Source organism: Arachis stenosperma, chromosome 1 (genome assembly GCF_014773155.1).
Source record: "Arachis stenosperma cultivar V10309 chromosome 1, arast.V10309.gnm1.PFL2, whole genome shotgun sequence".
Classification (NCBI taxonomy): Eukaryota; Viridiplantae; Streptophyta; class Magnoliopsida; order Fabales; family Fabaceae; genus Arachis; species Arachis stenosperma.
In genome coordinates this window covers 18,304,593-18,318,413 of record NC_080377.1, presented here as the reverse complement: position 1 = coordinate 18,318,413, position 13,821 = coordinate 18,304,593, and the positions used below count along the sequence as shown (strand labels likewise).

Below are 13,821 nucleotides of genomic sequence, written 5' to 3'. Positions count from 1 at the left end.
CTTAAGAACCCTGGACACCTCTAATTGGGGACTTTAGCAAAGCTGAGTCACAATCTAAAAAGGTTCACCCAATTATGTGTCTGTGGCATGTATGTATCCGGTGGTAATACTGGAAGACAGAGTGCTTTGGGCCACAGCCAAGACTCATACACTAGCTATGTTCAAGAATCATCATACTTCACTAGGAGAATCAATAACACTATCTGAGTTCTGAGTTCTTATAGATGCCAATCATTCTGAACTTCAAAGGATAGAGTGAGATGCCAAAACTGTTCGGAGGCAAAAAGCTACTAGTCCCGCTCATCTAATTGGAGCTATGTTTCTTTGATATTTTGGAGTCTATAGTATATTCTCTTCTTTTTATCCTATTTTGATTTTCAGTTGCTTGGGGACAAGCAACAATTTTTGGTGTTGTGATGAGCGGATAATTTGTACGCTTTTGGCATTGTTTTAGTATGTTTTGGTAGTTTTAGTTGAGTTTTTATTATATTTTTATTAGTTTTTAGTTAAAATTCACTTTTCTGGATTTTATTATGAGTTTGTGTGTTTTTCTGTGATTTCAGGTATTTTCTGGCTGAAATTGAGGGTCCTGAGCAAAAATCTGATCCAGAGACTGAAAAGGACTGCAGATGCTGTTGGATTCTGACCTCCCTGCACTCGAAGTGGATTTTCTGGAGCTACAGAAGCCCAATTGGCGCGCTCTCAACGGCGTTGGAAAGTAGACATCCTGGGCTTTCCAGCAATATATGATAGTCTATATTTTGCCCAAGATTTGATGGCCCAAACCGGCGTTCAAAGTCACCTACAGAAATTCCAGCGTTAAACGCCGGAACTGGCATAAAACTTGGAGTTAAACGCCCAAACTGGCATGAAAGCTGGCGTTTAACTCCAGAAAAGGTCTCTACACGAAAATGCTTCATTGCTCAGCCCAAGCACACACCAAGTGGGCCCGGAAGTGGATTTTTCTGTCATTTACTCATTTCTGTAAACCTTAGGATACTAGTTTACTATTAATAGGACCTTTTGACATTGTATCTGTACCTTATGACCTCATAACATTTTAGACGTTTCATTGTGTACCTTCCACAGCATGAGCCTCTAAACCCCATGGTTGGGGGTGAGGAGCTCTGCTGTGTCTTGATGGATTAATGCAATTACTACTGTTTCTTATTCAATCATGCTTGCTTCCATTCTAAGATATCACTTGCTCTTAACCCGGATGAATGTGATGATCCGTGACACTCATCATATTCTCAACTATGAACGTGTGACTGACAACCACCTCCGTTCTATCTTAGATTAAGTAGATATCTCTTGGGTTCTTTAATCGGAATCTTCGTGGTATAAGCTAGAACTGATGGCGGCATTCAAGAGAATCCGGAAGGTCTAAACCTTGTCTGTGGTATTCTGAGTAGGATTCAATGACTGGATGACTGTGACGTGCTTCAAACTCCTGAAGGCGGGACGTTAGTGACAGACGCAAAAGAATCACTGGATTCTATTCCGGCCTGATTGAGAACCGACAGATGATTAGCCTATGCTGTGACAGAGCATCAGGGACGTATTTTCACTGAGAGGATGGGAGGTAGCCACTGACAATGGTGAAACCCTACATACAGCTTGCCATGGAAGGAGCCTTGCGTGTTTGATGAAGAAGACAGTAGGAAAGCAGAGATTCGGAAGATGGAGCATCTCCAAAGCCTCAGCCTATTCTCCATTACTGCAAAACAAGTACCTTTTTCATGTTCTTTTGCTTTTTACAATCAATCCTGATAATTTCTGATATCCTGACTAAGATTTACAAGATAACCATAGCTTGCTTCAAGCCGACAATCTCCGTGGGATCGACCCTTGCTCACGCAAGGTATTACTTGGACGACCCAGTGCACTTGCTGGTTAGTTGTGCGGGATTGCAAAAGTGTTGTTGCAATTTCGTGCACCAGTGATGCGGAGGGTCGTGTAATTAAATGGTGATGCGGAGGTACGTATAAGTAAGTGGTGATGTGGAGGCATAAAGAAAAGAAAAGAATAGAAAATGTGAAACAATGAATGAAACAAAAGTTGAGAAATGTTTACTGAATGGGCCTTGTGCCAAATTACTAATGCGAAAGTGCCCGCTTAACTGATAGCCTGAGATTGCTAATGTGAGAATATTCACCAAATTGATAGCCTACCTCTTACTATGATGCCAAGATATCCTAATAGACATGGGTCTGCCCATGATGATAATTGTGCCTAATTGACACGGTAAAGAGACCATATTTGGGGTTCGTCCCGAGTAACATTGGGTTACGGGTAGACAACCGACGCATGAGCTCATGGTCTGCGCTAGGAATAGGCATGCATAATCTTATTTGCGCATATGGAATTCCTATGAATTTTTTATTGCTTTTCTTAATTGTTTATGTTACTTACTTGTTGTATGTATATTTGTGCCCTGTGTTCTGTGTTTGTCTTTTACTGTTTCCCGACAACTTAGAAACAAAGACCCTAGGCTCCCCTGTTACCTTACTAAGAACTCTAGGTTCTCACCTTTCTTTTTTTTCTTTTAACCCTCCCCAGATGGGATCGGCAGAGGAGTCCATTGGGTTTCAGGTTTTGGTACATCGCCCACGTTTCGATTCTGGCATGCCGTATGTGTTCACTTTAGCTGAAGACCAATCCGAAGATTGACCTAGCTGACTTTTTACTCATTTTGATAATCAGTAGTATTAATTTCCCCTCGTTTTTGTAGTACTTTTAAAGGGGTATGACCTCTTAATAGTTTGGTTCTAGTTTAGGAAACCCGTGTGAGGGTTGTGACTGACTTCCTCTTTTATATATGTATATATATCTTGGTGTATTTCTCGGTTTATGAAGGATGACATATATCTCCAAACTTAACTCGTGTATATTTGTATATATTTATATATGATATTTGTTGTTACCATGTATTTATTTGTGATATGGCTTTAAGTAACCTTGCGGGCAACTAAATGATATTTCACGATTAATAGTTTATTCACAGTAAACCGATAAAGGCTTTTGTTAATATTTGTTTACAAAATCTGAGTCTAGAGCTAAGTAGGTCCTTACGATGAATAACACCTAAATATTTGGCATTGGTCATGACGTGTCGAACGTTGGGTATTACATCTTCACTACGGCAAGCAAGAGGCTGGTGGTGTGATGATACCTATGTATGTCAGATTTGTCGTGTACTTTTGTATTATATGATGGTACTTAGTGTATTTTCATGGACTTATGTGTGTGTTACGTATGTTTTTGTTTACCATGGACTTACTTTATTTTATGTTTCTGCAAACTGCTCATTAACGCATAAACCGCTGGACCCCTGTCGCGGTTTACGCACACTCGTCATTCACACATAAACCGTGACATCCTTATCGCGGATTATGCTTATTTTTCCTAGAACATAAACCGCAATACCCCTATAGCGGTTTACGTGTATTTGTAAATCGTGGGTCCCCTATCGCGGTTTACATAGTTTATGGAAAAAATGCATTTCGGTATCCGTTTTGCATATTGTGTAATCTGGTAATATTGGAAGGCAGTTTATTTATTATGGTAAATTGCCCTTCTTTTATATACTCTTTCGTTATGTTTTTTACATTTTTACGAATAAGACAATGTGCAATTTACTGAAATAAAAAAACTGGCCTCCAAATTTACCAGAATACACATTTTGCAAAATGGATACCGAAATGCATTTTTTTATAAACTATGTAAACCGTGACAGGGGTCCTACAGTTTACGAATGCACGTAATCTGCTACAGGGGTGTCACAGATTACGTTCAAATAAAATCATCACATAATCCATGGTAGGGGTGTCGCGGTTTATGTGTGACGATGCAACGTGCATAAACCGCTACTGGGGTCTAGCGGTTTATGCTTTGTCAAATTTGCCTATATATACCACTCAAGATATGGAGTGGAGAATTTGAGGAGAGTCATTGTCACACTTTCACAAATGGATAGTGAGGAGAGCTTGTTGGTTCTAGTCCACTGCTCTCGTAAAATAAAAAAAGTAATAGGCATGGTGTTAAGTTCACTGATAAAGAACCGCTGAGCATTTTTATCCGTTCAACTAATACTTTGTCGGATCTGAAGAGGAACATATTGCAGAAGGCAAGATTGTGTGGGGCCAAGTGGTGTGCAGTATGAAACATTTGTGATAGGGTCGGATGAAGACATGGAGGTCTCGTTTCATCGTCGGCCGAGTTTTTTGGAGGTGAGAATACACGAGTCGTTTGCCATGTTGGAAGACCGTGTCGACAGTTCTCAGACTTCAGCGCCAAATCCTCAGTCGACGACGGTGGGAGTGCTTCTACTTCGATGCCTGTCATTGCACCTGGTTGTCTCTTAGCTGCACCTTCACTTGTTCTAGCACCGGCAGCTAGGTCACCTGGTTTTATTAATGGTCTTGTTGGTGGTGGTGAGTCGGATCACGTTAATGACGCGATGTGGAAAGATGATTCGGACAATGAGCCCGATCACATATCAGGGGATAGTGAGGAGGAGACTCCAGTGGCCCCACCTGCACCTCAAGGGCCATCCAGTTCTGGGTTCCACCAATAACAGCCGCATTTCTTGACGTTGAACCTGGAAGCAGTGAGTCAACAACTAGATGCGGCATACACCTTCGAGGGCAATACTTCTGGGAAATTTCAGATTGACCAATCTTTCCAAACTAAGGAAGAAGCTGTGATGAGTATTAAGGATTATAGCATTTGTTGTGGAGTTCAGTATCAGGTTATGGAATCAAATCATCTGAAGTATGTTGGGAGATGCAAGGAGTTTGGAAACGGCTGCACGTGGATGATCCGCGTGGCACTTCGGCAGCGCAAGGGTTACTGGGAGGTTAAAAGGTACAACGGAGCCCACACTTGCCTAGCCACTTCGATTTCGAGCGACCGCCGACAGCTCAATTACCACGTAATTTGTGCGAGGATCTATCCGTTGGTCAGGGCGGATGCATCGGTTACGATAAAGGTGTTGCAAGAAACTACTGAGTCAACCTACGGATTCAGGCCTAGTTATAGGAAGGTGTGGGGGGAAAACCAGAAGGTAGTCGTACAGATTTACGGTGATTGGGAAGAGTCGTATGCCGAGTTATCCCGGTGGATCCTTGATATGCAAGAAACGATGGACGGAACCATAGCTTTGTTGAAGACTTCTCCAGTTCATGTAGGTGATGAGGTTGATGAGTCTACAGAGTACTTTTATCGACTTTTCTAGACATTTCCTCCATGCGTTGAGGCATTTAAACATTGCAAGCCACTAATCAGCACTTACGGTACGCATCTATATGGGAAGTATGGTGGGACTTTGCTTCTGGCTATTGCGCAAGATGGAAACTCGAATATATTGTCAGTTGCTTTTGCACTTGTTGAAGGGGAGAATGCTGAGTCGTGGGCTTTTTTCTTATCCCACTTGCGTCAACATGTGACCCCACAAGAAGGGATTTTGGTGATCTCTGACAGACACAGTGGCATTAAGGCTGTATTGGAGGCACCAGACAGTGGTTGGAAACCGCCTCATGCATATCGAGCGTATTGCATTCGTTGCAGCTAATTTTGCTCTCAGTTTCAAGGGTCAGGATGCAAGGCAGATGCTTGTGAATGCGGCGTATGCCAAGACTGAGGCCGAGTTTGACTACTGGTTTGATATTATGGGGACTGAGAATCCGGCCATGTGTGATTAGGTCAACCGACTAGAGTACGATAAGTGGACCCAACACTAGGATAGAGGCAGACGGTTCGGCCACATGACGACGAACATATCCGGGTGTGTTAACTCTATATTGAAGGGAACACGGAATCTACCGGTTACTGCACTTGTGAAATCCACATACGGAAGGTTAGCAGAATTTTTTGTCGTCCGAGGCAAACAGCAGAGGCGCAGTTGGGATCAGGCCAACGGTTTTGCTAGGCGCTGGTCAAGGCGATAAAGCACAACTTGAAAGATTCGAGGTGCTTCACGGTTACTTTGTTTGACAGACATCAGTCTGAGTATACTGTGGCTGAGACAACTCCTACCGGTAACTTTTCGCTTGGAACGTATCAGGTTTTTCTCAAAGATCGCACTTGTGACTGCGGGTACTTTCAAGCCCTCCATTACCCGTGCTGCCATGCGATTGCATGCTGTGCTTAGTCGCGGTTAGACTGGGCTACGTACGTCCATGAGGTTTCTACCATGAGTAAGATGTTCAGTGTATACTGGATGGGGTTTCGCCCCTTATTCCAGAGGGTTTGTGGCCACCATACGCCAGTCCTACTATCGTTCCTGATCCTAACATGAGACGTGCCAGAGAAAGGCGACCAAGATCAACAAGAATCCGTAACACCATAGATGAGGCCAATACTAGTCGGTCGAAGCAATGTGGGCTATGCAGACAGACAGGACACACTCGCAGGACTTGCCCTTATCGAGGATCCACCCCCAGTGCCGAGGCATAGGTGTCATTAAGTCGTCATGATTAACTTTCATTTTTCTTTTCTTATTTGTGTTCTTGTCCTATTTTAGTTGTACTTATTGTTAAATAAAGTTGTACTTACTGTTCGTTTTACGCTAACGTGGTTATTGTTAGCAATTCTCTATGTAGTTGGGATTCTCTTGAGTAAAGGTATTCTAATTTTGTTGGTAATTCTATGAGTTCAAGAGACTAATTTCAGTTAAATCAAAGCACCAACCTATGTTGCACCATACATAAAAAATGCAAACCAAACTTTTATCCAAAAACTCATCCTCCATGAAAAATGAACTAAATCCACACTAAAGCATAAATCGCTAGACCCCTGTAGCGGTTATTGCACGTTTGCATCATCACACATAAACTGCGACACCCCTATCGCGGATTATGTGATGATTTTATTTGAACTAATCCGCGACACCCTTGTAGCGGATTACGTGCATTCGTAAACCACGAAACCCCTATCGCGATTTACATAATTTATGAAAATAATACATTTTGGTATCTATTTTATAAAATGTGTATTCTGATAAATTTAGAGGCTAATTTATTTATTTCAGTAAATTATCCTAAAACAATATATGTCAGTATATGATATTTTATGAACTTATAAAGAAAAAATTGATACCTTTTTCATTAGTGAAATTATAAAAATAAATTAAAAATAATTGTAAAATTTTAAAATTTTTTATGTAATTATATTTACTCTTATATTTAGTATTTATAATATAATATTTTATTATTTTAATATATTATTTAAAATTTAATTTATAATATATCTTAATGTGGTGTATCCAAATTAAAAAAAAAAAGTGTAAGCAATTAAGCATATGTAGTACCATTTTTTATGTCCATTTTCACGCATCTTGTATCTCTGAGGTATTGGGAAGTAATTCTTCTCATTTTTAAGATAGACTGGTACTTAATCGCTAATTTTGATATCATGATTCATTTTCTGTTCTCAGTTTTATCTAATTTACTTTTATAATTTATTTATAAATTTTTTAAAATAATTTAAAAGCACTTTAAAAAATATTAAATAAAAAATTGTTAAAACATTTATATTATATTTACCAAATATTACTTATCGAAATTCAATCCGATATAGCTTACAAATTGCGATGGGTTTTGAATTTAAAACCTTAGTATTATTATTCAAAGTTCCGCACTACTCTTGGTTTTTCAAGGTGAATATTTTATGTTCTTTTTATAAGTACCATATATCTTCTGTTTTCAAATTTTGATCGACCTTTTTAAGAGAAATAATTTATTTAAACACTAAATATTTTTTATATTTGTATAAAAATTTAGTTACTAATAATTAATTATGTATTTAAATAATTTTAAATTAAGAAAATAAAAAATGCATGTTTAATTATTAAAAAATATTGATATTAAAATAATATTTATTATAAAAGATCAGATATAGACATATAAAAATATTTTTAAAAAAATTTAATTAATATGTGTTGATACATAATAAAATTATCATTAATAAAAATTTAAATTTTTTATTTAATAAATAATTAATTTTTTGTACTTTTAATAAAAAAATTTAATTCATAATCTTAACAATTATTTTTAAGACACAAAATAGATAAAAAAAATTTTTTGAAAAGAATCGCTGAATCCGCATGAAATATTGTCATGTAATAAATGTTTTCCACAAGTCAACAAAATGCCATTAATTAAGATGGTCAAGACTCTTTTAAATAGATTAATTACCGTATCTAGGTATATATTTTTTAACTTTTATAGCAAATCATAATTATGGAAATTTATAAAGACTAATAGTACGATTTATTTATTAGTTAAAGTTTGACTTTTAAATTGGATAGTTTTCCTTTTTTAGTACAAAACCCTAATGTCAAATGAGATTATAAATTCTTAGTAGATATCATTCCTTATCTTTATCATTACGTTCAAATGCGTATATAAATATAAGAATAGTTAATGAAAAAATATACATACAAAAATAAGTATAAAAATTAATTTATAATTGTTAATATTAACAAAATTTTTTATTTTAAAATTATTTTTAATCTTATTTTTTTAATAAACAAAAATTTAAATTTAAAATAAAAACATAATGTAAAAAATTAACTAATATTAGTGGAAAATAATTTTTTTAGTACAAATTTAATATAAAGTAATAATAATAAAGATAGTCTGAAAAGATAATTCAATAAATAAAAGTTAATTTTATTTTACTTCGATAATAATAAAGTTTAAAATTATATATATATATACGTAGAAAAGACAAATATAGAAAATATTTACCAACATTTTCTTTCAATTAATATTGACTCAAAATATAAAAGTGACAAATGACTAAAGATATTTTTTTTAAAAAAATAAGAAAGATGATGTAACAATAGTAGCGGTTTTATGTTCTAAAATGGAGAAAAGGGGACGTAAGAGAGGGAAATAGAGATGGTAAGAAAACACGGGAAAAACACGGAAAAAGGAAGCAATGAGAATCCTCGGTGTGCGTGTGATGTCAATCCAAGTCAACTTTGAGGCATACGCTGTCAAAACCAACCCATCCCTTCTGCTTTTTCAGACATTGGCATTCATCACACGCCTACTACAACTACAACAAAACAAATGCCCCCAACCTCAGAAATCAATAATAGCCCCATGGGCCCCCCTCCCATAAGAAAAGGTCAACGTCCTCCACTCACTTCTTCAATCCAAATAACATATCAACAAACAACAAAAAGTTGCTCATTAAAACTCTTTTTTCAAATTACATCTTTCTTTGTTACTTTATTATTGGTTTTCTTAATAATAATAACTATATTTAATATTTAGATATAAGAAATATTTAATCCATTCAAAATGGTCTATTACTAATAACAAATTGAATAGTATGCATTGATTCTTAAATGTCTATATTTTATTACTGACAGCATACGGAAAACTAAAAATAAGGATATTAATAACTTTTGAATATATTATTAATTCAATTATGTTTCAAAATTAAAAATAACAGAGAGGACAAATATTTATGAAAAGCTAAAATTCAAAATTTTTTATAAATCATATTTAAGAACTTACCTTTTTTTAATTCACATTATGTATTGTTTCTAAGTTACAATTAATAAAAAATATGTTTACATAGATTTATTAAAGATATCGGACTAATTTCATCTTTAATTTAGATTTATTTAATAAATTTAGTATATTATTATAGTAGTCAATACTTGTAGTTTATAAAATACGGACAATGACACAAAATATGACATAATATGAAATATATAGATATATTAATTTTATTTTATTTTATTATGAGATTTAGGAACATAATGTATATAAAATATAAAATATTTTTTTAGATATTTACAATATCTTGGTATTTTATTAAGATTAAAATATAAACTAATTTTTTTAAAATGTTTTAATATTTTTTAATTATATAATTATTTCTAAACTCAGTTTAATAATATAGACTAAAAATAATATTAATTACTATGACACATAATAGTATTTTTGTATCTCAAAACAATTTAGAGAAATATTTTTTTATTAACATATAGTTAGACAAAAAAATACGTATTTAATAAGTGTCGAATTTAAAATATGTTCGATCGCATATACAATAATTTGATAAAATGTCTTTATTTTATAGCTTTTAGTATAAAAAATAATTTTTTTCTAATATTAATTTAAATATAAGATAAAATAAAAAAATTGGTTAATTAACATAATGATTTTGTAGTCAACATATAATTAATATAACATAAATTACTAACCCATTATGCTCTATGACTTTTTTTTTAAGAATTAAATAAGTGAAAATGAGATTGTTGATTCTATACTAATTAAAATTTATTAAAATCAATACTAATACTAAATTAATTACTATATATTTATGTATAAATTATATAATTCAGTTTATTTTTAATATATATTTTATATACACGACTTGTTTAATAACTCATTTATTACACAAATTATAGGTTGTACTATTACTATAAGTTACAAATTTACATTTTTTTTCTTTCTAAAATAACTATCATTTTATTTTAAAGTTATTAAAAAAATTATATATTTGGATAAAATTAAAGTTTTGACTTTTTTCTATTTTTATAGTATATTTATTAAAGATAAAATTTAAAAAATGTAAAGTAACCAATTTTAAAAAAGGAAGAAGTAATAACTAATAAAGTCATATTAAGTAAGTCAAAACCATCATAATAACTAGAATAAATGCAATATTTGACTCCAACAATTATACTAACCAAATTTAATTCTTAAAAATATTTTATTGAAAAAAAAGGCTCCTGTGTTTCTCCGTTCACAGTGTGACCAAAATACCCTGAGAGATCTTATATATTGGAACCGGATCTACATTGATCTGACGGTAACAAGATAGCGAGACAGTCCAGTCACCCTAGTGGACCAAACAAGCCGTATCCTATGGCTACATTTGACCAGGGGACCCTATAGGGTACCCTTTACTTCTTAGACCACCCTCTTTTGTCAAACACTACCCCCCTTTTTTTCTCTTTTATTTTTTCTTTCTTTTCCTCTTCTCCTAATTATTTTACCTCTTCTTCTCAACACTCAACCCTTTTTTTTCCTTTCTCATTTTTTTCCTTGACCCGGTGGTTGTGATGCCACTATGGCCGTTGAGCTCATGATGGGTGGTTACAGGAACGACAACAGCAGCAGCGGCGGCTTCGCCACTTCCAAGGCTGAAGAGAACGCCGTCCAAGAAGCGGCGTCTGGGTTAGAGAGCGTTGAGAAGCTCATAAGGCTTCTCTCCCAGACTCAGCACCAACACTTTAACGGTTCTTCTTCTTCTGCCGTTAACTCTGACGCTACTTTATCAATCGAGAGAGATTGCAAGGCCGTTGCTGACGTCGCCGTTTCGAAGTTCAAGAGAGTTATCTCTCTCCTTGGCCGAACCAGAACCGGCCACGCGCGTTTCAGAAGAGGACCTCTTCACGCGCCTTCCCAATCGCAGACTGAACCGTTTTCTCAAGAACACAGGGTCTTCCATGCGACGCCTCTGCAGCAGATCCCACCCCCTCTACCGCCACCGCCACCACCACCGCCACCACAACTACAGAGCCTCGTTAACCACCACCTGATTCCCAAAAACGGCGTCCTTGAAAGGTCGTCTTCGTCTAAGACTATCAACTTTTCGTACTCCTCTGCTGCTAATTCGTTCTTATCGTCTCTCACCGGCGACGCCGCTGCCGGTGAATCCAAGCAGCAGCACCACCAGCAACAGCCCTCGTCGTCGTCGCCGGCACCGGCGTTTCAGATCACGAACCTGTCGCAGGTTTCGTCTGCGGGGAAGCCACCTCTGTCTTCGTCTTCGCTGAAGAGGAAGTGCAGCTCGGAGAATTTGGGTTCGGGGAAGTGTGGAAGCTCCTCTAGCCGCTGCCATTGCTCCAAAAAGAGGTACTTGATTAAATGGTGTAAATCTTGTTTCAATTTTTAATTATATATATATATAAATATTTCGTGTTTATGAAAAATCAGCCAATAATGTATTCGAATATAAATATGTATTTTGAATTTTAACATGAATTTTATATGATTTTTTTTGTTAATGTTTTTGGATTATGGGCAGCCGGAAAATGAGGTTGAAGAGGGTGGTGAGGGTGCCGGCGATAAGCTTGAAGATGGCTGATATTCCGCCGGATGATTACTCTTGGAGAAAATATGGTCAGAAACCTATTAAAGGATCCCCTCATCCAAGGTAAATAATCTAATATAAATTTGATTTAATTATATCTCTAATGTGAAGCTTTTGTTTATAAATCATTTCAAAATTTTCCTTATGTATTTTGTTTCTAGTCTGTGAGTCTGAGTGACTAGTGAGTGTTAATTACCGATTTGGAACAATGATTATTATAGGGGGTACTACAAGTGCAGCAGTGTAAGAGGGTGTCCAGCAAGGAAGCATGTAGAGAGGGCTTTGGATGATCCATCTATGCTGGTAGTCACATATGAAGGAGAACATAATCACTCTCTCACTGCAGCTGATGCTACTAATCTCATCCTAGAATCCTCTTGAAAAGTCTTCAATTAAAAGAGAAAAAAAACAACAACCTCCGATCAAATCATTTTCTTCTTGTCACATGGTTTATTTATTATATTAGTACACACAAGTCATTCAGATATTTAGATCAATGTTTTATTTATTTAAATACTTTCCAACGGTGGGGAGAATGGTTGATGATGGCCTGTGGAAATTGCAGCTTTGCTCAAGTGACAAAGTCCAGAGCTGTGGCTTCTTTTAGTCTTTGAAAAAGAAAAAAAAATTAGTGGGTGTTCCATTTCTCTGTACAATATTGGATTCCTTTTTTTTTTCTTTTTTCGTTCTCCTCAAGGCTGAGACACTGAATGAATGAATGAATCCATCCATCACCATTATTTATTGTTATTATCATAATTTTAAAATGAAAAGGTCAAGATGGTGGGTTTGGTAACGGATTTCAATCTCAAAAGTATAAAAAAAAAGCAAGTGGGGTTGTTTTACTAATATATACTACTAATCTTATTTATAACTTTTTTAATCTTTGCCCCGCTAATCTTATTTATAACTTTTTTAATCTTTGCCCCGCCCAATATTTGGTTGCTTTATCTTTGGTGCTTATCTTGGATTCTCATCATCTCTCAACTATTTGTGGGATGTGTGCTTCAAACTTTCAATGCCTCAACGGGTTTTTCTTTGAAATTGAGTAAAGTGTAGAAAAAGCAACGAAAGGGACCTAGTCAAAGAATTGGAGGAGAATGGGAAGGACACGTCGTGTATAGGACGGTTGACTAAATAAGAGAGAGAAATAGTTGGCAGTTACTAGTTGGGACGGCTAAACGAGAGAGATGTTTTTTAATGCTAAACTTTGGTTGCACTCCTTTTAGATTATTGTAGGAAAAATGCTAGAAATTCTAAAAAAAAAAATTTGCTGAACAAATTTTAGGATAATATTAAATGTATATATTAGAATATAAAATACATTAAATATGACTTAAATAATATATATTTGTATATATATTTAATTTTAGTAATTAATTTTAATATATACGTAATATTTTTTAAAATTTTATTCCTTCATGTGATTTTAAATTTTCAAGTTGGTTGGTTGGAATAATTGAGTTCTGAAAATAGGATTTGAATTTTAAATTCAAAACCAAAGGAATATAGTTACATATTGAATGTATTTCAAAATTAGATAAAAATATTAAAATTAAATAATGATCATAATGTGAGAGAGAGAGAGAGATAAGGTTTGATATGAAAATTTTGGTTGGACTCGTTTTGGAATTGTAGGATAAAGGTTTGGTGGGGAAGGGAGTGCATTGAAGAGAGGGTTTGGATGTTGTAGAC

The 13,821-nt window shown here is 35.1% G+C and overlaps 2 protein-coding genes across 2 annotated transcripts; both read left to right on the top strand.

Moving 5' to 3' along the window:
* The first annotated feature begins 4,336 nt into the window (after positions 1-4,336).
* LOC130976204 (uncharacterized) lies at positions 4,337-5,239 on the top strand. Its single transcript, XM_057900998.1, has 2 exons — positions 4,337-4,559; positions 4,614-5,239. The coding sequence occupies exons 1-2, from the start codon at positions 4,337-4,339 to the stop codon at positions 5,237-5,239; spliced, it is 849 nt and encodes a 282-aa protein (XP_057756981.1).
* Positions 5,240-10,847: 5,608 nt separating this feature from the next.
* Positions 10,848-12,866, top strand: LOC130964230 (probable WRKY transcription factor 15). Its single transcript, XM_057889863.1, has 3 exons — positions 10,848-11,888; positions 12,061-12,189; positions 12,348-12,866. The coding sequence occupies exons 1-3, from the start codon at positions 11,101-11,103 to the stop codon at positions 12,505-12,507; spliced, it is 1,077 nt and encodes a 358-aa protein (XP_057745846.1). The 5' UTR covers positions 10,848-11,100; the 3' UTR covers positions 12,508-12,866.
* The last annotated feature ends 955 nt before the right edge of the window (positions 12,867-13,821 follow it).